This window comes from Felis catus, chromosome A3 (genome assembly GCF_018350175.1).
Source record: "Felis catus isolate Fca126 chromosome A3, F.catus_Fca126_mat1.0, whole genome shotgun sequence".
Lineage (NCBI taxonomy): Eukaryota > Metazoa > Chordata > Mammalia > Carnivora > Felidae > Felis > Felis catus.
In genome coordinates this window covers 23,633,331-23,652,859 of record NC_058370.1, presented here as the reverse complement: position 1 = coordinate 23,652,859, position 19,529 = coordinate 23,633,331, and the positions used below count along the sequence as shown (strand labels likewise).

The 19,529-nt window shown below is 53.7% G+C and overlaps 2 protein-coding genes across 8 annotated transcripts in view; one reads left to right on the top strand and one right to left on the bottom strand.

Moving 5' to 3' along the window:
• FER1L4 (fer-1-like protein 4) overlaps positions 1-12,417 on the bottom strand; it is a 36,403-nt gene extending 23,986 nt beyond the window's left edge. The window contains exons 1-19 of the mRNA XM_023251302.2: positions 10,312-12,417; positions 9,994-10,049; positions 9,531-9,619; positions 9,331-9,430; positions 8,104-8,195; positions 7,867-7,908; positions 7,406-7,570; positions 6,842-6,902; positions 6,584-6,715; positions 6,259-6,321; positions 6,094-6,178; positions 5,707-5,866; positions 5,403-5,586; positions 5,139-5,325; positions 4,174-4,532; positions 3,751-3,859; positions 3,385-3,559; positions 3,147-3,267; positions 2,629-2,729 (exon numbers count right to left, since the gene is read on the bottom strand). Coding sequence (XP_023107070.1) covers positions 2,629-2,729; positions 3,147-3,267; positions 3,385-3,559; positions 3,751-3,859; positions 4,174-4,532; positions 5,139-5,325; positions 5,403-5,586; positions 5,707-5,866; positions 6,094-6,178; positions 6,259-6,321; positions 6,584-6,715; positions 6,842-6,902; positions 7,406-7,570; positions 7,867-7,908; positions 8,104-8,195; positions 9,331-9,430; positions 9,531-9,619; positions 9,994-10,049; positions 10,312-10,390 — 2,360 coding nt within the window. The 5' untranslated portion in view covers positions 10,391-12,417. The remainder of the gene's footprint in view (positions 1-2,628; positions 2,730-3,146; positions 3,268-3,384; positions 3,560-3,750; positions 3,860-4,173; positions 4,533-5,138; positions 5,326-5,402; positions 5,587-5,706; positions 5,867-6,093; positions 6,179-6,258; positions 6,322-6,583; positions 6,716-6,841; positions 6,903-7,405; positions 7,571-7,866; positions 7,909-8,103; positions 8,196-9,330; positions 9,431-9,530; positions 9,620-9,993; positions 10,050-10,311) is intronic.
• Positions 4,856-18,046, top strand: SPAG4 (sperm associated antigen 4). 7 transcript variants are annotated; one of them, XM_023251292.2, is made up of 13 exons: positions 4,857-4,996; positions 13,715-13,940; positions 14,467-14,571; positions 14,859-14,925; positions 15,143-15,204; positions 15,418-15,461; positions 15,780-15,805; positions 15,927-16,035; positions 16,294-16,369; positions 16,537-16,652; positions 16,991-17,158; positions 17,678-17,767; positions 17,880-18,046. In XM_023251292.2, the coding sequence occupies exons 2-13, from the start codon at positions 13,868-13,870 to the stop codon at positions 18,027-18,029; spliced, it is 1,086 nt and encodes a 361-aa protein (XP_023107060.1). In that variant the 5' UTR covers positions 4,857-4,996; positions 13,715-13,867; the 3' UTR covers positions 18,030-18,046. The 7 variants fall into 7 exon arrangements, with proteins under 7 accessions (XP_023107059.1, XP_044909639.1, XP_023107060.1 ...); XM_023251291.2 differs by having other exon boundaries at positions 4,856-4,996; positions 15,143-15,461; XM_003983574.6 differs by lacking the exon at positions 4,857-4,996 and having other exon boundaries at positions 12,630-13,959.
• The last annotated feature ends 1,483 nt before the right edge of the window (positions 18,047-19,529 follow it).

Genomic DNA, 19,529 nt, shown 5'->3' with positions numbered 1-19,529 from the left:
CACTGAGAAGCTGAAATATGGGGACAGAAAAGTGACCACCTACAAGCAGTCCCTTGCCTGAGTCCTCCTCTCATCCAACCTCCACATGCTGGAGCTCTCCAGATCCTCGGTTTCTCTCTCTCTCTTTTTTTTTTTTAATATATATATTTTTAACGTTTATTTATTTTTGAGAGACAGAGAGGGAAACAGAAAACGAGCAGGGGAGGGGCAGAGAGAGAAGGAGACACAGAATCCGAAACAGGCTCCAGGCTCTGAGCTGTCAGCACAGAGCCTAACACAGGGCTGGAACCCATGAACCATGAAATCATGACCTGAGCCAAAGTTGGATGCTTAACCGACTGAGCCACTCAGGCTTCCCTCAGTTTCTCTTTTCTCTGCTTCCTAGACAGTCATATCCAGCTCCATCTATGTATTTACAGCTCCCAGTTTTTCATTTCCAGCCTAGAAGTCTCCCCAGACCTCAACTCATACAGCTAACAGCCTAACAGACACATCTGCTTATAAGTCTAATAGAAATCTCAAAGTTAACATACCCCAAAATGAGCTTCTGATATTCCCTTCACTGCCATCAGACCTCCTCCTTCTCTTGCTTTCCATAGCTCAGTAAATAGCACCATCTACACAGTTGTGCAAGCCAAGATCTTGAGGGTCATTCATGACTCCTTCTTGTACATTTTTCCTCATCCCCTATACCTTCTATTCACAAGTCCTGAGTTGTCACCTTCAAAGTCCAAATTGCTCTTGAATCCATTCATGTCATTCTATGTCCACTGCAACCACCCTAAATTAGATTCATCAATATTGGTCACCTGGATTATTACAATGTCCTATTTAGTAATCTCTTTGCTTCCTCTATCATCCCTTCCCCACTGACCTTTTTAAAGGATAAGTCAGAGCACATCCCTTCCCTTCTCCTTTCAAAACCTTCAGTGACTCTTGAAGTAAATCAGAGAAGAAGCCACGGACAGTCATTACAATGGCGATTGAGGTTTCCACATGCCTCTCCCCACCATTATCTTCCTTTCCCCACACACACTGCAGCCTCATCTACTCTCCTCACTGTGCTAGAGTCACACTGGTTCCCTTCCTCCTCCTCAAACACACCAGGCATATTTCACCACAGTGCCTTTGCACATGCTATCCCTTCTGTCTGGAACACCCTTACAGATACAGCTTGCTCCTTCAACTTTTTCATATCAACTTCATAGTGGCCCCTCTTTGCCACCCTTTCTAAAATTGCAACACCTCTCTCTAATATTTCCTAGCTTTATTTTCTCCCTAACACTATCCTTATCATAATTCTTATATTTCTTCCTTATTGTTTATATGTTTATTACTTATTTCTATCCAACCTCCACACTATCCCCCACCAGAATATAAGTTTCAGGAATTTTTGTGGGCAAGAATGCTTTTTCACTGGGCACCTGGGGGCTCAGTCAATTAAGCGTCTGGCTCTTGGTTTCAGATCAGGTCATGATCTCACAGTTTGTTATTTGAGTCCTGCATTGGGCTCTGTGTTGACAGCGTGGAGCCTGCTTGGGATTCTCTCTCCCCCACTTTCTCTGCCCCTCCTTTGCTTGCTCTGTCTCTGTCAAAATAAATAAATAAACTTAAAAAAAAAAAGAATGCTTTTTCACTGTTATTTCTGCACCTAAAACAGTGTCTGGCATAGTAAGTGCCATAAATATTATTGAATAAATGGATTAATAACTCTTTTGAGAAGAGGATCAGAAAAACACTTATGGGGTGCCTGGGTGACTCAGTTAAGCGTCCAACTCTTGGTTTCGGCTCAGGTCATGATCTCACAGTTTGTGGGATCAAGCCCTGCGTGGGGCTCTGTGCTGACAGCATGGAGCCTACTTGGAATTCTCTCTCTCTCCCTTTCTCTCTGCCCCTCCCCAGAGCACTTGCATGATCTCTTGCTCTCTCTCTCTCTCAGAATAAATAAATAAACATGAAAGAAAGAAGGAAAGAGAAAGAAAGAAAGAAAAAGAAAGAAAGAAAGAAAGAAAGAAAGAAAGAAAGAAAGAAAGAAAGAAAGAAAGAAAGAAAGGAGAAAGAAAGAAAGAAAAAAGAAAAAGACCCAAGTACCTGGAGCAGGGAGCAGGTTATGGAATTCAGGGCAGTGAAGGTCAAAGATGGAAGTCATTAGAACAAGTTTACATGGTTACAGTAATGACCTGGTAACTAGGGACCAGTTGATGCTGCAGGAGAGAAAGTGGACAATTGCAGAGCTAGTTCCTCCATAGATGAGAGATGAAATCAAGATCACAGCCATGACTGTGGAAGCAGGGACCCTTCCTCCACTATAGCAAGAGGGAAGGTGAGCAGATGGGTGCAGAAGCTGGCAAGGTGGTAGACGTGCTGGAGGAAGGTGAAGATTCTATGTTCTCCATGAAGTAGGAGGGGAGATTAGCTGGAAGGGAGTTTACTGGAGGGGAGTGGCCTAACTCCCAATAGTTTCTATGACGCTCCCTTGATGGGGATCGTCATCTCCTTATTCTCCTGTGAAGAGTGGAGCAAACGCAGCCTCCTGCCATCCTGGCTCCAAACAGCCACCACGAGTTTCCCTCACCCTGGAGTTTGACGCGAAGCCCTGCAGCAGTGAGGCTGAGGCTCCCAGCTCACCTGCTCCCTGCCACCAACTCTTCCAGCGCCTGCTTGAGTCGTGTGCAGGCAACAGGCCCCGGCCTGCGCTGCAGAGTCTCAACCTCCTGCAGCCCCTGGTCCTGCGCGACAGGGCCAGAGGGTCAGAGTCAAAGGGTTGCAGACTCCCTCTTTTAGACCACATCCCCACTCCAGAGCCTCTCCCACTCACTGCCGCACTTCCATGCCCAGGGCTTCTTCAGCTCCATCCAGGTCATGGTTCCATCTTTTTCTCTACCAGCTCCACGGCAGTGGGGCTGGGCCCCCAGTAGCTCTACCCATGGCCTTCACCTGGCCCCTTTCTGGGTGTATCGATTCTGAAGCACTGTCTTCCCACAATTTCTGGTCTCCTCTGTTCCACCGGAGCTCTTTAGCCCTGCACCTAGGACATGCTGGCTCCCAGGTGCTCTACCTATTAGCTTCGCTCCAGAGCTCCTTTCAAAGGCCACAGTCTTCCCGACATCCCAGCCTCTCCCTGTGGGCACCCGCCTCGCTCTCACCAGCCTCTCGGCCACTTTCCGCACACAGTTAGTGCTCTGCAGGCGCCACGTGTGATCTTCCCAGCGGCTCCACACGTGCACACATGGCTTTCGGTGACGCAGGGGCAAGCAGAAATACGGCCTGTACCAGAGGGGCGGGGGTGGGGTGGGGAGGGTAGAAGAGCAGAGGCTGCGAGGGGCAGTCCTGGGCCACTGAGGATCTCCCAACACCCTCCTTCCAGACACCAGGAGTACTCACCCATTGCCATCCATGGGCTCAGGACGCTGAGCAGGGGTCCCTAGCTCCTCCTCCAACACTAGCCCGGCTCCCATTTCCGTCTCCAGCAGAGGCTGTGCCTCCTCGGCCTTGCCCTCCGCTCCCTCCCCAGCCCTGGCCCTTGGGCCCAATTGCTCCTCCAGGCGGCCTGCACGACCTGCCCAGAGCAGCAAGGGTCAGGGGGAACCCAGCTTAGGGTCTGACCCCTCCTTCAAACTAACTCTGCCTCAATAAAAGCCAGAGCCTACCCCTTACTGAAGGTCAATTTCCCTTCCAGGGGCCTAAGTCTGGAACAAGAATCCCCACCCTTAAACCCATGACCCTCAGGGGTTCGGCTAGGCCACACACCGATAGAGATCTCAAAGCTGATGGGCTGGGAGGCCAAGGCAGGGTCAATCATGGTGGCCTCAAAAAGCACACCGAAGAGCAGGAAATCTTGCAAGGGCGCCAGGGCATTCTGAGGAAGGAGGGTCAGACGGCAGTCAGCCCCCACCCACCCAGGTTGCAATCCGAACTTTGCTTGGCCACAATGCTGATAGAAAGACTGCAACCAAGACCTAGAAATGCCACTACAAGTATCCTACCTCTCAGCACTCAGCCCCCCCCCACACACACACACATATGTATATACACAAGAGCACATGTATACACACACTGCATTCTTTATCCAGGCCCAGAAATTCAGACTCCACCCCTGTGTTTAACGCCAGGGAGCCAGTTACTCCAGAGCTGAGAGTGACCCCCTCCCTTTGCTAAAACCCCAGCTCCCACCTCTGGCAGAGGCAGCAAGTCCTCCACCTCCACCTCCATGGCACCAGGAATCTCAGGACCATCACCACTGGGACTGGCATCCAGGTGCTGTGGGATCCCGGTTGGGGTCTGGCCCCCCCTGGCTTTCTTCTTCTTTCTCATGAGCCTGGACAATCTAGGCCCCTGTGGGGCCTGGGGAGGCTCAGGTTCAGCTCTCCCTTCCGATACTTCCATGGACACAGCAACCAGCAGGCGGCCGCGGAACCAAATGCCTTGGCCAAGTCCTTCATTGAGACTTTGAAGACCATCCCGGAGTCCCCCACTGGGGGGAGAGCCATAGAGAGGCACCCATGCTGGGCCGAAAGTGGGGTTAAACCCCGCTGTGGGGGACAAGAACAGCGTTTTGGAGGGAAGCACGGGGCAGATGGGTACTAGGTCAGTCTATGCAGCATACTCTTATCTCCTGCAAGTCCAAGGGGGCAGGGAGTCGGATTGGGCTTTGGCAGCTCTGAGAGGGAAGTCTGAGAACAGCTGCGGACCTACAGCTACGGACCAAAACCCGAGAGCACATCTAATCTACCCCAGCTCCCAAACGCCCTTGGGACAAACAACCCGTAGCTCTACTGCAGAAGCCCGAGTTCTGGGGGTGGAGTCACGATTGGGGCGGAGCTATAGGTGATCCCGTGAGGGGCGGGGTGAACGCAAGATGTGAGTGGGTTTATTTTCTCTGCGTGCAAATCTTCAGGGAGAGCACAGCTGGCGCGGCTACTGGATATGCGGCTGTCCGTAGAATTTTGTCAACAGAGGCAAACCGAGAGTGGGGTTTGTAGTCTGGGGACACCAGGTGAGGCCCCGAAGGGCGGGGACGGCTTGGTGCTGGGTGGAGGGGCGGAGCGGGATAGCAGGGCTGGAGTTTGCGGCCAGGGGAGGGACCCAGGGCGGGCAGGACCAGGCGGAGGCAGCAAGCGCTGGCCGCAGGCGCTCACCCGCGCGGCCCGGGTGTGAGATCTGCCTCAGGTCTAGCACGTGCGTGGCGACGGCCATATCGACCAAGGGTGCGTCGTCCCGCAGCTGCAGACGGAGGCCGCGCGTCAGCGGCGGGAAGAGCTCCACGAAGCTCAGCTGCTCGTTCCACTCGGGCGCCGCCGCCTCGCCGCGCACAGACGTCTCGCCCTGGGGGCCGCGGCGGAGTGGGGTCAGCACGGCACCGGGGCCCGCGCCTCGGCCGAGTGGGGACGGGAGGGACTTACCTGCTGCCCCAGGAAAGACACGCGCACGTAGGGGTCCATGAGGACGCGCTGGTCCTGCAGGGCGCGGGCCAGACTGCCTAGCAGCCCCGGGCGCAGCGCGGGCAGCCCCTCGGCCCGGTACACGCGCACGCGCAGCCGCGCCCACGGCCTCGCGGCCGGCACCCCGCGTGGCAGGAGCAGGTTCCTAAGGGAGTGGGGCGCTGAGGCCGCGGAACGCCGCGGTGTCGGGCTTCACCACCCCCGCTACGGCGTCCCGAAGGCCACGCCTGGTCTTATTCTTACCCCCACCCTCACCCCAGCTCACTTCTCGATGTCCGAACTGTGACCTGGGCCCGGGGCTGGTAGCGGAGGAGGCAGATCCCCGCGCGCCCGCACGGACAAAGTGACTTTGACGAAGCCTTTGGTCCCAGCGCGGGTGTCCCGAGGGTCGTGCAGCGGAGCCCATTTCTGGTAGAAGTGGCCATCTGGGGGCGGAGGGGCGGAGGGGCGGAGGGGCAGGCCACGGGTCAGAGGAGACCGGCGGGCTGCACTGACCCGCATTCGTGTCGGACTCGGTAGGGAGGAGAGGCAGTACATGGAAGTCCACCTTCCCAAGAGGCTTCTCTCTCCGAAGTTAGTATCTAGGGATCAGTGCCCGGAGGGTCAGTTCCCCTTGGTGCAGATGAGTCTAAAGCAGAAGAGGGTTCGCTACCTGGCTGGTCGAAGATAATGCCCAGGTCCATCCTGAAGGTGCCTATCTGGGAGGCCATAAAGGGGAGGGCCTGCGAATGGAAAGCCTGGGGGAAAATGGTGTTAGTTTTGGAGCTTCGGTATTCTCCGTTCTCTGGCGGAAACCCCTCATCCCTACCCGCCTTACCGTGATCTCCAGCAGCAAGTCTTGGAGGTGAAGCCGGGTCTCATGAAATTCGAACAAGAAGTACTAGGTTGAAGTGGGGAAACAAGAGAGGCGAAAGAACATTGGTAATATGCGAAGGGTTCACGCCAGCTGGCCCCTGCCTCTTGCAAAAAGAACGCTCTCCTTCCCCTGCTGGCGCCTCTTTGTACCCTCTCCTTCATCAAGCCCCTCTTGACCGCAGGCACTTGCTCAATTCCACCTAGGCCACGTCCCCTCTGCGGACTGGGTACATGCTGGGTCTTTCCCATTCTCTTGTCAAGCCCCATTCTTCCTTGGTCGCACACACCTCGTTGTAGAAGGGGCAATTAGTCCCGCGTTGGGTGGCGGTCACTCGGCGCTGCTCCCCCACACGCACTGCCACATAGGGGTTAATGTTGACTCCAACCAGCTTCTGGGCCTCCAGCACTGTAACCCCTACCTGAAGGGTGCAGAAGGAGGAGAAAAGGAAGCCATCCCCGCCAAGTAAGGAGGAGGGCAGGGGAACCACGTGTGTGGAGAATGGGTGATATTCACCAATGGCTAGGGTCTAGAGGAAGAGTGGTACCTGGAAGTCCTGAGCTCTGGACATCTGGAAAGGATCCCCTCGAGCCAGGCCCCGGGTGCGACTGCCAGAAGTACAAGGTCAGCTCTCACTTCACTCCCTCTCCCCTATCACCTATGTACTTTTGCTCAGTGCTAGGGATAAGATCTCCTGTCTTCTGGATTCTGAATCCTTCCAGTCTGTCTTGCATCCATCTCAACCTTACACCCAGAATGTGCCTCATTCCTGGAGCCCTGAAACCATTCATTCATTCAACAAAGATTTGTTGGGCACCTACTATGTACCAACAAACACTATTCTAGGTCCTGGGACACTGCAGAGAACAAAAGAGACAAAATTCCCTACCCTCCTCAAGCTTTCGTCCCCTACATGGGCCCCAGAAGCTCTATGTGTGCCAGTGTAACTGTGTGTGTGAGTGTGGCAGTGTCTGTGCCTTAACTCCAGGACATCCACTCCTCACCCATACCCTGGGGCTGTTTGTGAGTGTGGATGAGCATGGGCCTACACGAATAAGCGCCTAAGGTTGACACACTGGTGGGTATGGGAGCAGGTGTGGGTACAAATTACCTCCTGAGGTGGCTGAACACAACTCCAGAAAGCTCCACATCAGGCTCATCCTCCAGATCCAGCTCCAGCTCCAGCTCACCATCTTCATTGTCCTGCTGAGCTAGGCCTCGAACTAGCCTGTGGCCCAATGCCACTGCCTGCCGCTCCAGCCGGGCCTCCCCAGGCCTGATAGGAAAGGCCTTCAAGGGACATGTCTGGAACCTGTCCCTCCTCTCTGGGCACCCTTGATTTCCCTGACCCTAGGACTGACCTCTGACCCTTAGGCTGACCCCACTATTTCCAGGACTGACCCCTAATCTGGGATCCCTAATTCCGGAATTGACCCCTGATTCTAGGACTGACTTCTTACCCTGGAATTGATCCAATACTGATCCCAGACGGTGGGATTGACCCCATATCACTGACTCCTAAATCCCAACCAAGACTGACTTGGTAACCCCAGACCATCCCCACATACTTACTCCAGCTCCTGGAAGCCCACGTTGGGGATGATCAGCTCTGAGCTAGAAGGAGGATAAATGAAAGGAGTGAGGGGCCAGGCTTGACTACAGAGCTGCAACCCAGGCAGCACAGGGCCAAGGGTCACCACATCCAGCAGATCCAGAGAGGAATTAGGTACCACTTCTGCCTTCCCAAGGCCTACCTGGGCTAGGACAATCAGGCCTTGCTTAGATTGCAGGGGGCAAGAGGTGGGGTACCTGTCCCGAATGGATGCTCCAAAGTCCTCCTCTGCCCAGGCTCCAGCTGCACCCTCTGGGGGCTGATACTTCAGGTCAAGTTCCACCTGGATCTGAAAACAGACACACAATGTGCCCTAGAGCCCCCCAAACTGTCTCGGGCTAAGAGAAGTCCAAGGACAATGCCTTTTACTCCACCTATAAACAGAGACCCTCCTGACCTGCATCCGTGGTGACTTTGTGGTTCCTCTCTGGTCATTAATAATATTGACTAACTACAACCTATGAAAAACTTAGCATGAGCATGTTACCTCTTGAAGAGGCCAAACATGACTCTAAAATTCTCTCGTTGCTCTTGGAAATTCATTACTGTGGCCCTCATAGCTCTGCATGGTCTGACTCCTGCCAACCTTTCCAGTCCTATCTAATATGGGGTCTGCTCCTGCCCTGCACCCCAGTTATGCTCTCTCAGAGCACTGGGATTTTGCATATGCTAGTTCTTCTGCCTGAAACCTTCTCCCCTCCCACTTAGTTAACTCCTGTCATCCTTCCATTCCAAGTTCAACCAGTACTTCCTCAGGGAATTTTTGCTGACCCCCATATAGGTTACATCCCTTGGTTATACCCTTTCCCAGGGTCCTACCAGCTCTTTTGTAACACACATCTGTGACAATTTTGCATTTATTTGTGTGAATATTTGTTTAATATTTGCCTCTCTCTTTAGATACAGAACTCTAAGAGGGCAAATCCTTATCTGGTTTGCTCACCACTCAATCCTTATTGCCCAGCACAGCACACACGGCACAGCTTATAATCAGAGCTCAACAAACAACAGACTGATTGAAAAGTTCAACATTTCCTATGACTCCATATAAGGCAAATGAGGAAACAGTTTGGTGAAGCTAAATAACTTGTTCAGGTTATCAGTAGGGAAATGGTGGAGCTGAGATTTGAACCCAGGTCCATTCCTACCAGGTTAGATGACCCTCCATGAAACACCAGGAAAATTCAGTCAGGTTCAACTCTGCCTCCCACAAGAACTGAGTCTGTACTGGGTAGGGAGCAGCACAGAATGGCTCTTGGCCCATGTGGGACTAAGGCAGGGGCTACAATGAAAGAAGCCCTGGCTGGGAGGCCTTGTTACCACTCCTGTCTGGATCTGGGTTTTCCTCTCTGAAAAATGGAACTCTCTTATCTAGAAGGACACTCAGGCTTGAGGGTGGCAGGCTGAGGACTGGTGAGACTCACCGGGGACACCCGCAGATTCTCATCCACTAGGGCCTCCCGTAGCACCAAATGCCCAGTACGCTGTAGCTGCTGCAGGGAGATCACCAGGGTCCCCAGAGACCTGGGGATGTGGCATGGGGGTAAAAGAATGACCTAGGGGAATATCCCCTCTTACCATGTCCAGCCCCACCTGCATCCTTGGCTTCCCCAGGCCTACTCACCTGGGGCTGAACACACGGCTGCAGTTAACCACCTGCACAGACAGACATTCCGCAGCCAGCAGAGCCCCGTAGTGTGGCCAGTGGAAGAGCTGGAGATAAGAGGAATCTTGTGACACACAATGCTGGACTTACCCTGACCCCCAATCCAGAGCCTATCCTAGATTAGGATCCAGGAGATAGGATCCAACCCTCCAAAGTTGGAGCTAACTTGATGACCAATGTCCCAAACCTGGAACAACCCCTCCCCCCAACACAGGATTGACTACAAACTAGGGCTGATCTGAGGGTAACTACCAATCAAGAACTAATCCCCCCAGTCTTGGCTTCTCAAGCCTAAGAGACTAACCCCACTTCCTGAGAACACAGCCCCCCAAAACCAGGAATATGCCCCCCAACTCATCTGAGGAGGGACTTACATGAGCACAGATCAATGTCTCCCTATCCAGGACCCAACCCCACTCACCTCACCAATATCTGCTTCTTGACCACAGTGAATTTTCCTTGTTTTCTGGGTGAAGCCTGCTCAGAATCAAAACTAGTCAGTTATCAGCCCCTTCCCACAAATCACACATATACACACCCAGCACAGGGTCCAGTCCCCCTGGGCTGGGCTTACCCATGGAGAAAGGTAGTAGATGGAGGGGAAAGAGGCAGAGAAATGGGCTAGAGGAGAGAAGAGACAGGCTGGAGAGATGCCTAGGCACTGGATTGGGGGGCCTAAGGAGGAGGAATGGGAGCCCCCCAGTTGCAAAAATCCTTAGAGCACCCCTACGAGCCTCACCCCGAAAGCTGAGCCTCACTTGTCGGTCATGGCTGCCTGGCAGCCCCGTCAGTCGCCGCACACGCACGATCAGAGCCATTGTCCCAGGGCCACTGGCTCTCCCTCTGCCCGTCTGCCCTCCTGCCAACCTGCCTGTTCACCTGAATCGCCTCTGACTCACTGGACTCACCCAGCAAGTTCAGCAATCCCTGCCCTTTAGTCAAACACACAGGCAGGCTTGGGGGGTCATGGGTGAAGAGAGAGCTGAAGGACTGAGAGAAGGAGGTAAGGTCGCTGTGGTCTGCTCTGTCCTCCCTGCCTCTTCCAGCTTCAGCCTCCACCCTGCATCCACCCTTGTGAAGTGGGAGCTGGGATAGGGTGGGGATGGAGCCAAGGGGAAAGACAGGACCCTAGTTTGTCCCCACTAGCCAATGAGGCCTCAAGGGCACGGGTCTCATGGTGCTCCTTTTTCATCTCTCTGTCCTCAATGCCAAGCTCAGGGTCTGGTGCATGGTAGACCCTCAAAAAACTTTTTAAATAAATGGGCAGATTGATAAAGGAATCCCCGAGCCCCCAGCATTAGTACTACAGGCATTCAACACATTTGAAATAATGAGTGGTTGAATGTGTGTCCCTAGCTTGCACATAGCAGGTATTCAAAACACTTCCTAACCAGAAAACAGAGGTCCTTAACTTGGGGTCTTACATAGATAGGCTGCAGGGAGTCTGCAAACTCTTGAACTTGCCTATAAAATATTGAGTAATTGTGCATGCTGCACATTAAGCTCCTCCCATATCCTTAAACAGATGCGCAGTATTTTTACTGAATGAAGGAATGAATGTATCTGGTAGTTTGAACCCATGTGTGATTGTAACTATGTGTTGAGTGTGTATCCTGGCCATCTATTTAGTTATTCTATTTAATGACACCTCCTATGTGTAGGACTTGTGCTATGCTACCCTGTGGGGGAAGGGGTGCAGCCACAGCGGTGAATTGGACATGTTCTCTGTCTTCCAGTAGCTTCATGGACTCCAACATCAAACAAGGCCTAGAAAGACTGTAATTCCCATCAGAGCAGGAAAGGGTCAGGACTCAGGAGCTCAAGAAGAGGGAAGCCAGAGGTGCTTAAAATGGGCTTTGAGGGGGCACCTGTCTGGCTCAGTCAGTACAGCATACGACTCTTGATCCAGGGTGATGAGTTCAAGCCCAATACTGGGCATGGAGCCTACTTTAAAAAAGAAATAATAAAAGAAATAAAATGGACTTCAAGGACAGGAGTTGAGCAGAGAAGGACATCCAGGCAGTGGGAAGGAATGCAGGGTGTGTTTTGGGACCTGTGATTTGTCATTTTGACGTGTGTACGAGAAATGTATTAGGTGGCAGCAGACATAAAATTTAGACCATCAGAGGAGCTAAGTCTTGCTGTGTGGCCTTAAGCCAGACATGATGCCTCCTTGTGCTTCAGCTTCTTCAACTCAATAGTGGGGTTGGAAAGCCCTGTTCTGTGTCCCAGGTGTTAGCTGCTCAATTGAGTTTTGAGGTCTATAAAACACCAGACAAACAGGCATAGATTGTTCTGTTTCTAAGCAAGGTCCAGGTTAGACCTCAAGATTCCAGATGTTGGGGGAGGGCTTCCCCTCCTCCGCTGATGTATGGGGGCACTGAGATCCAAAGGAGGCCAAAAGGGGGACCAGAATTCTTAGTTCACAGTGCCCTGGCCTTTCCCTCCCTTTACCCCTGAACTCTGTGACATCTAATCAAGCAAGGTATTGAAGCCACCCCTTCTGGAAACTAATGCAGGCACCTCCCCTTCTGGGCAGGAACACAACCTGGCAAGTTCTCGCTCCCCCTCCACCCCCCCTAAGAACTGACACTTCATTTCCTAACATTCCAAAGAAGATGGGATGTGGCAGAAAGAGTACTAGGCTCTAGGGCAGGATTTTGGAATTCTAATCTCTATCATGCACTGTGTGGTCTCTGGAAAGTCCTTTCCCCTTTCTGGACCTATTTGCCTAGCTATGTAATGTGCATATGCACTGCATTACTTTCCCTCCTTCCTTCCTTCCTTCCTTCCTTTCTCTCTCTTTCTTTATTTCTGCATTGCTTTTCTTTTTTTTTTTAATTTTTTTAACGTTTATTTATTTTTGAGACAGAGAGAGAGAGACAGAGCATGAACGGGGGAGGGGCAGAGAGAGATTGAGACAGAGAGAGAGAGAGACAGAGCATGAACGGGGGAGGGGCAGAGAGAGAGGGAGACACAGAATCAGAAGCAGGCTCCAGGCTCTGAGCCATCAGCCCAGAGCCCCACAGGACCCCGAGATCGCGAGATCATGACCTGTAGGGCTCGAACTCACGGACCGCGAGATCGTGACCTGAGCTGAAGTCGGACGCTTAACCGACTGAGCTACCCAGGCGCCCCTCTGCATTGCTTTTCAAAGTGTGGTCCTTAATGAGGATCACACATGTGGTTGTTAAAAATGCACATTCCTGCACCCACTCAAGAAATGCTAAAGTAGATTCTTAAATTGTACCTGGAAACCTGAATTTCTATTCTGTTGCAGGAGTTCTGGGAACTCTGGTCTCCTGTCTGTGACTTTCTGTGATTCCTCATTGCATTTTCAGTATCTCAGATGGTTGGTTTGAGTGTGGGTATGGTGTTTGGTGCATACTGAATGAAGTCTTAGCCCACAGACCTTTGGTGAATATGGGTCTGGGAGAGGGAACCACGGATCCTAAGGTCAGAGTTTCCTAGCCTGATGACAAGGATGAAAAGAGGGGCCTGAAGGGTTTGCAGAGCAAAAGAAACTGAGTATTTTCTTAGATGTGCCCTGGGTGACATTCATTCATTAGGCCTATCTAGATCCTGGGTATACACTAGTGAACAAAACAAAAATACCTGCCTTCATAAATTTTTATGTTCTAGTGGGTGTGATAGGCAATGAAGAAATATATAAGTAAAATATATAGCATGTTGGTGATATGAGCTGAGGAGAAAAACAAAGCAGGAAGGGGGATAGAAATTCTTTCACCCCAAGTGCAGAAGATAGGAAGTTCTGGGAAGTGATGTGATGTCATCACTTGCTTTAACATGGGAAAGAATAAGACTGCCAGGCTCCCAGGGACGTCACGACTAGCTCTGTGACGCATCGTCAGGGAGTTCCGTAGAGATCACGGGCTCCTTTATGACGTCAGGAGCCGGGCCCAGATAACAGAGGAGGTTAGATCCCGCTGGGGGGCCCGCCGGCTGCACGCAGGGTCCGTGAGGTCTCCGCGGCGCACATTGGCTGAAGGAGGGCCGAGAGCCTTGGCAGCTGCGGCGGCGACTTTGGTGTCCGTGACAGGGTGCCCCGGGGTCAGGATGCGGCGGAGCCCCCGCCCGGGCTCGGCGGCGTCCCCGCATAAGCGCACGCCCAACTTCTACAGCGACAACAGCAACAGCTCAGTGAGCGTCACCTCGGGGGACAGCAGCGGGCACCGGTCAGCTGGGCCGGGGCCCGGGGAGCCCGAGGGCAGAAGAGCCCGGGGCTCGAGCTGCGGTGAGCCCGTCTTGAGCGCAGGAGTGCCCGGAGGAACCACATGCGCTGGAAGCCCACGGCAGAAGCCTGCGCCTCGGAGCCACAAAGGGCCGACCGCCTGTGGCGCGGCAACCGTGAGGGGCGGGGCCTCGGGTGCGGGCGGGGTCGAACCCGGGATTGCTGAGGGAGGGGGCAGGGCATAAGGGGCGGGGTTTGGAACGGAATGGGGATAAATATCTGGGCACCTCCTAAGGGGCGGGGCCTATGGGGTGAAGCGGGGAGACACCAAATAAAATTCCCTAAGGGGCGGGATCTAGGTGTGATGGACGGTCCTGGGAAGGGGCGGGGAAAGTTTTGATTGGACAACACTGAGAAAGCGCGGCCTTGGTGTTAACATAAGTGGCTACCAGAGAAATGGGGCAGCACCAACACTTGTCTGGGGGCGGGGCCTCCGTTTGGCCGGGGGACCGTCGTCTTGACCGAGCATCCCAGAGGGGCGGGCTCAGAGTGCTGAGCACACCTGGGGTTTGCATGCAGTGGGACCAATGCCGGTTGGGGGGTGCTGCCCTGCTTCTGGGCTGGGGAGCCTGCGGCCTGGTCCCGCGGAAAGAGTGGACCTACCTTACGCAAGGCCCCAATGGCGCCCTTGGGCTCCCGCAGAACCGGCTGGCTCTCCCGTAGTCTCTGAGGAGCAGTTCGACCTTCTCCCGACCCTGGATCTGAGGCAGGAGATGCCTCCACCGCGCGTGTCCAAGAGCTTCTTGAGTACGGGCCAGATCAGCCCGGAAACCCTCTGACCTTCCAGCTCCCCTCTCTGAACTCCGGTTCTCATTTCTGAGACCCTGTTCGTTTTGAGTCCTTGGCCCATGTCAGTCTCCAGCCCCTTCCCTGAGCCCGATCCACCTTCTCTGAGCCTGAACTCATTCTCCGTGCCCCCATCTAATGCTCCTAGCTCACTCCCCTCTTCCTGAGCCTCTTCTGAACCTCGAACCCCACACTTACCGAGCCCTTCTTCACCTCTTCCCCCTCTGAGGCCCCTCTCCTCTCCCCAGGCCTGCTGCTTCGGGTGCTGAGCGTGTTGTTGTCCCTGGTAGGAGACGTGCTGGTCATTGTGTACAGGTCAGAGGGAGGGAATGGGGAGCTCCAGGGACTGCTTTTTGGAGGGGATAGGGAGCAGAGCCGGGCCAGCAAAAGGTTGACACTGACTCAGATCTGGCTGTTGAGTCTGACTCAGATCTGGCTGAGTCCTGTCGGCGGGAGCTGGGTCTAGTACCTTGGTGTGGGGGCTGTGGGGTTCACGAGGGTCTGGGTCCTCAGCTTCCTTCCGGTTCTTCAGGGAGGTCTGTTCCATCCGCTTCCTGCTCACGGCCCTGTCACTGCTGAGCCTCTTTCTAGCAGGTGAGGGGGTGGCGAATCCCCTGGGACCCCCGCCCTGGATGTTTTGGAGCCAAACCCGGCACATTTTCTCCTGTATCCCTCAGCACCCTGAGCACCTTCAACTGCTCACGGTCCCCTTCAGAGCCCCCTCAAGGCTTTTCTCTCCTCACTGTCCCTTTATGCCAAGGAAACCCTCTCCCTTGGCTCCCCCTGAGACTATCCCTCTTTCCCCAGCACTCTGGTGGGGTCTGCTGTATCTGGTCCCTCCTTTGGAGAATGTGAGTCAGGGCGTCTGTATCCTAGGGTGGGTGCGTGGCAGGGTGCGTGAACCTGGAGGTTTTGTGGGTCCCCTGGCCTGGTGGGAGGGGGACAAGTGCTGGAGGGTCTAATCTTAAGGAAGGGCTGGATATAGACAGATCCCTGAGGGATTGTGCCCAGAGGCGGCTGAGGGTCTCTGAGAGGTCCTGGCAGGTCGGGGGGGGGGGGGACAGCCCTCAAAAAGAAGGCCCTTTGAGTCCGGCTGCTCCCAGGCTGAAGTGGGAGAAGGGAGTGGGTGGGACTGAGCTGTGCTCTTTTGTGCCTCCCTCCCTCCATAGGAACCTAAGGAGATGCTGACTCTAAGGTGAAAGGGGCACCTGGGGTGGGGAATTAGGGGGCTCAAAGGTGCTTCTGTGCGGGGCCTTACGAGAAGCGCCCAGGGGGACCCGGAGCCAACCCCACCCGTGCCGACCTCCCGCCTGCAGCGAGTACCACGAGCGCGTGCGCTCCCAGGGGCAGCAGCTGCAGCAGCTCCAGGCCCAGCTGGATAAACTACACAAGGAGGTGTCCAGCGTTCGCGCAGCCAACAGCGAGGTGAGCCCCGCAGCCCGCGGCTGTCCAGCGCACCGCACCGCCCCGTGTCTCGGCCCGCCGCTCAGTCCACCTCGGAAGCCCCCTGCGGAGCGCCGCTCCCTGGGTCGCGAGCCGTAAACCCCGCCCCGGAGTTCCTACTTCGGAGTTTCTCCCAGGACCCACAAAGTCTATAGCAGAGAACCTAGCCCCAGAACTTTGCCTCCCTGTAAACCTGCCCGCTAGCTCCGTCCCTCCAGGCCCTGCCCTCCCTCTTTTCAGAGAGTGGCCAAGCTCGTATTCCAGAGGTTGAATGAAGACTTTGTGAGGAAACCTGACTATGCGCTGAGCTCTGTGGGTAAGACCCAGAGACACTGTGAGACTGAGACTCAGAGACACGGGAAGAGACGGAGAACTTGACACAGACCTACGCACATGACCGGTCCGAAGAGACCGACCTCAGAGACCCTGCCCCAGCTGTCGGTCAGGCCTGGGAGCCTGAATGATTGCTTCTCCCTGCTCCAGGGGCCTCCATCGACCTAGAGAAGACATCACACGACTATGAGGATGCGAACACTGCCTACTTCTGGAATCGCTTCAGCTTCTGGAACTACGCTCGGCCGCCAACAGTTATCCTGGAGGTGGGCCTGGAACTTGGATCCTGGAACGGGGCAAGGGACGGGTTGCTGGGGAAAAGACTCAACAGCTCGCTGGAAGTGGGACCCTGCTGAGCTGAGGGCGTGGTGATGGGCGGGGCCCTGCCTGAGGGAGGATGGGCCCGGCTGGAGGCGGGGCCTAGCGGTGCGAGGGACTGGGACACCGGACAGGATCTGGCTGCGTATAGACCCGGGTGGAGGACTGGGCGGGGCCGATGGAGGGGTTGAGCTGAGGGCGGAGCCTATCAGAACCAATGCCCAGGCTGGGAAGGGTCGCAGTCGCTCGGTCCGTGGGTTCTGAAGATCTACCTGCTCGCCTGCAGCCAGATGTGTTCCCTGGGAATTGCTGGGCTTTTGAGGGCGACCAGGGTCAGGTGGTAATCCGGCTACCGGGTCGCGTGCAACTGAGCGACATCACCCTGCAGCACCCACCGCCCAGTGTGGCACACACCGGGGGAGCCAACAGCGCCCCCCGCGACTTCGCAGTCTATGTGAGTGAGGCTAGGGCTACGGGAGGTGGGGCGGATTTTGCCTAGTAAGCACCAGTCATGAAAATTGGTGTCACTGAGTCTTCGCTTGCTCATCTACATAATGGAGATACTACCACTCGCCTCTCAGGCCTACAGGTTATAAATAATTATAACCATATCCAAACTTTAGTTATGGCTTTATTGAGCCTTTATTCTGTACTGAGTACTCTACATGGATCATCTTGCACCCACAACAACCTATGAAGTGCCCTCATCTCCCCCATCACTGATGAGAAAAGTAATGATCAGAAAGGCAATCTTATTTGCCAAGGTCACACAGCTAACAATTGGCCAGACTAAACTTTGCAACCTGGTTTCTTGGAGCCCACATTCCACACTACACTATCCTAAAACCAAAAAATAAAGGAGAGAGTGCAGCTATTGCACACCATAGTAGGTCCTCAATAAAGTTGCTTTCTCCCTCTTTCACCTGTGCCTCACTGTTCCCCCCCCCCCCCCCACTCACTCTTCACCTACCAGGGCCTCCAGGTTGATGATGAGACTGAAGTTTTCTTGGGGAAATTCACCTTCGATGTGGAGAAATCAGAGATTCAGACTTTCCACCTACAGGTGTGTGTCTCTGGGGGTGAGGGTGCTAAAGGAATAGGACAGTGAGGGAAGATTGGGGAGGAAGGCAGCCCTTGGGACAGCAGGCCTTGGCATGATCCATTTGTCTTCCCAGAATGACCCCCCAACTGCCTTTCCCAAGGTGAAGATCCAGATTCTAAGCAACTGGGGCCACCCCCGTTTCACATGCTTGTATCGAGTCCGAGCCCATGGCATGCGAACTTCAGAGGGAGCAGGGGACAGTGCCACGGGGGAACCCCATTAAACATGCTGATTGTTGGAGTAGAGTGCAGGTCTGTGCTGAAAGAAGCTGGAATCATACTGAGGTGTTTCTTGGGGGAAATCTGGTTGCCTTTGGCCTATTAGTTGGGGGAGTCTACTTTCCAATGCGCCCTCTTATTGGAGAAGTTCAGATCAATACAGTAGCACCAGCTCATGTTTATGGAGTGCTTACCACATGCAAGAGATGGTGCTCTGGATATTTTACACATCGTCTAACTAATCCTCACAACCGTGGAAGGGGAAACCACTCGGGTCAGGGAATGCTCAAGAACATACAGTTAGTGAGGAACAGTGGCACAGGATTCAAATCTACCTTCCCCCAGAGGCCACCCTCTTTAACTCAGAGCTGCCAGTCAGCCTGAAGCCATGTTTGTACAGCTCAATTCCTACCCCCAACCTCTGGGAAAGTCCCCTCAACTCCTGCCAGGTGCAAGTGGAGAGGTTAACTACTTTTTTTAGGTTAACACTCAAAAACTAAGGAGACCTGAGAACCTCTAGGAAGCATTTGAGAGTAGATGCAGGCCTGGTACCCCTACTCAGGTTGTCTTTACTGCTAGGCACAGGCAGTTTAGTGTTCAATCTGTCCCTGCCCTCAGGGAGCCCGGTAGGGGAGAGTGCTCCAGGAAACAGGACAATTCGTTTATTGATTCAAGAATTCTTTATACTAGGAGTCCAATCAGAATTGGAAGAATAAAAGATGGGAGGAGACAGTCTTCAAAAGATTAATGAGTTATGCCTAGCTAGATTAAAAAAGGGGGACCAGCATGAGCAAAGGAACATGCAACACCTTGGTTGTTAGGATCCTTCCCAGTGTGTTCATGTTTTGGAAGAATATACACACAGACTATGAACACTGGTTACACCTCTAGGTGTAATGCATGTGGAATGCATGCAAGTGGAATGCACGAGTATGTGTGAGGGTGAAGCACATACCCATTTGTTTAACGTTTATTTTTTGAGACAGAGAGAGACAGAGCATGAACAGGGGAGGGGCAGAGAGAGAGGGAGACACAGAATCTGAAGCAGGCTCCAGGCTCTGAGCTGTCAGCACAGAGCCCGACGTGGGGCTCGAACTCACGGACCGCGAGATCATGACCTGAGCCGAAGTCGGCTGCTTAACCGACGGAGCCACCCAGGCACCCCATATATCCATTTGTTTAAATTTTCAAGGTATTAAAAATTTTATTTATTTTGAGAGAGAGGGAGACAGCACTTGGGAGGGGCAGAGGGAGAAGGAGAGGGAGAGAGAGAGGGAGAGAGGGAGAGAGAGAGAGAGGCGGGGGAGAGAAAGGGAGAGAGAGAGAATTCCAGGCAGGCTCCACATGGTCAGCCTGAAGCCCCACATGGGGTGAACTCATGAACCGTGAGATCACCACCTGAGCCGAAATCAAGAGTCAGCGCCCCTCAGGGTATTTGTTACTTTTGTAATTTAAATTAGTCTGAGTGCTCTCAAAGCCTAAGGTTAGAAATATGGACTAATACA

What these genes read in the sequence shown, in the direction of transcription:
- SPAG4 (XM_019826596.3), top strand. Translation starts at nt 13,650, where the DNA reads ATGCGGCGGAGCCCCCGCCCGGGCTCGGCGGCGTCCCCGCATAAGCGC. An exon ending in CTATGCGCTGAGCTCTGTGG is followed by an intron (nt 16,370 to 16,536) that starts GTAAGACCCAGA and finishes TCCCTGCTCCAG; the next exon opens with GGGCCTCCATCGACCTAGAG. An exon ending in TTCAGACTTTCCACCTACAG is followed by an intron (nt 17,768 to 17,879) that starts GTGTGTGTCTCT and finishes TTGTCTTCCCAG; the next exon opens with AATGACCCCCCAACTGCCTT.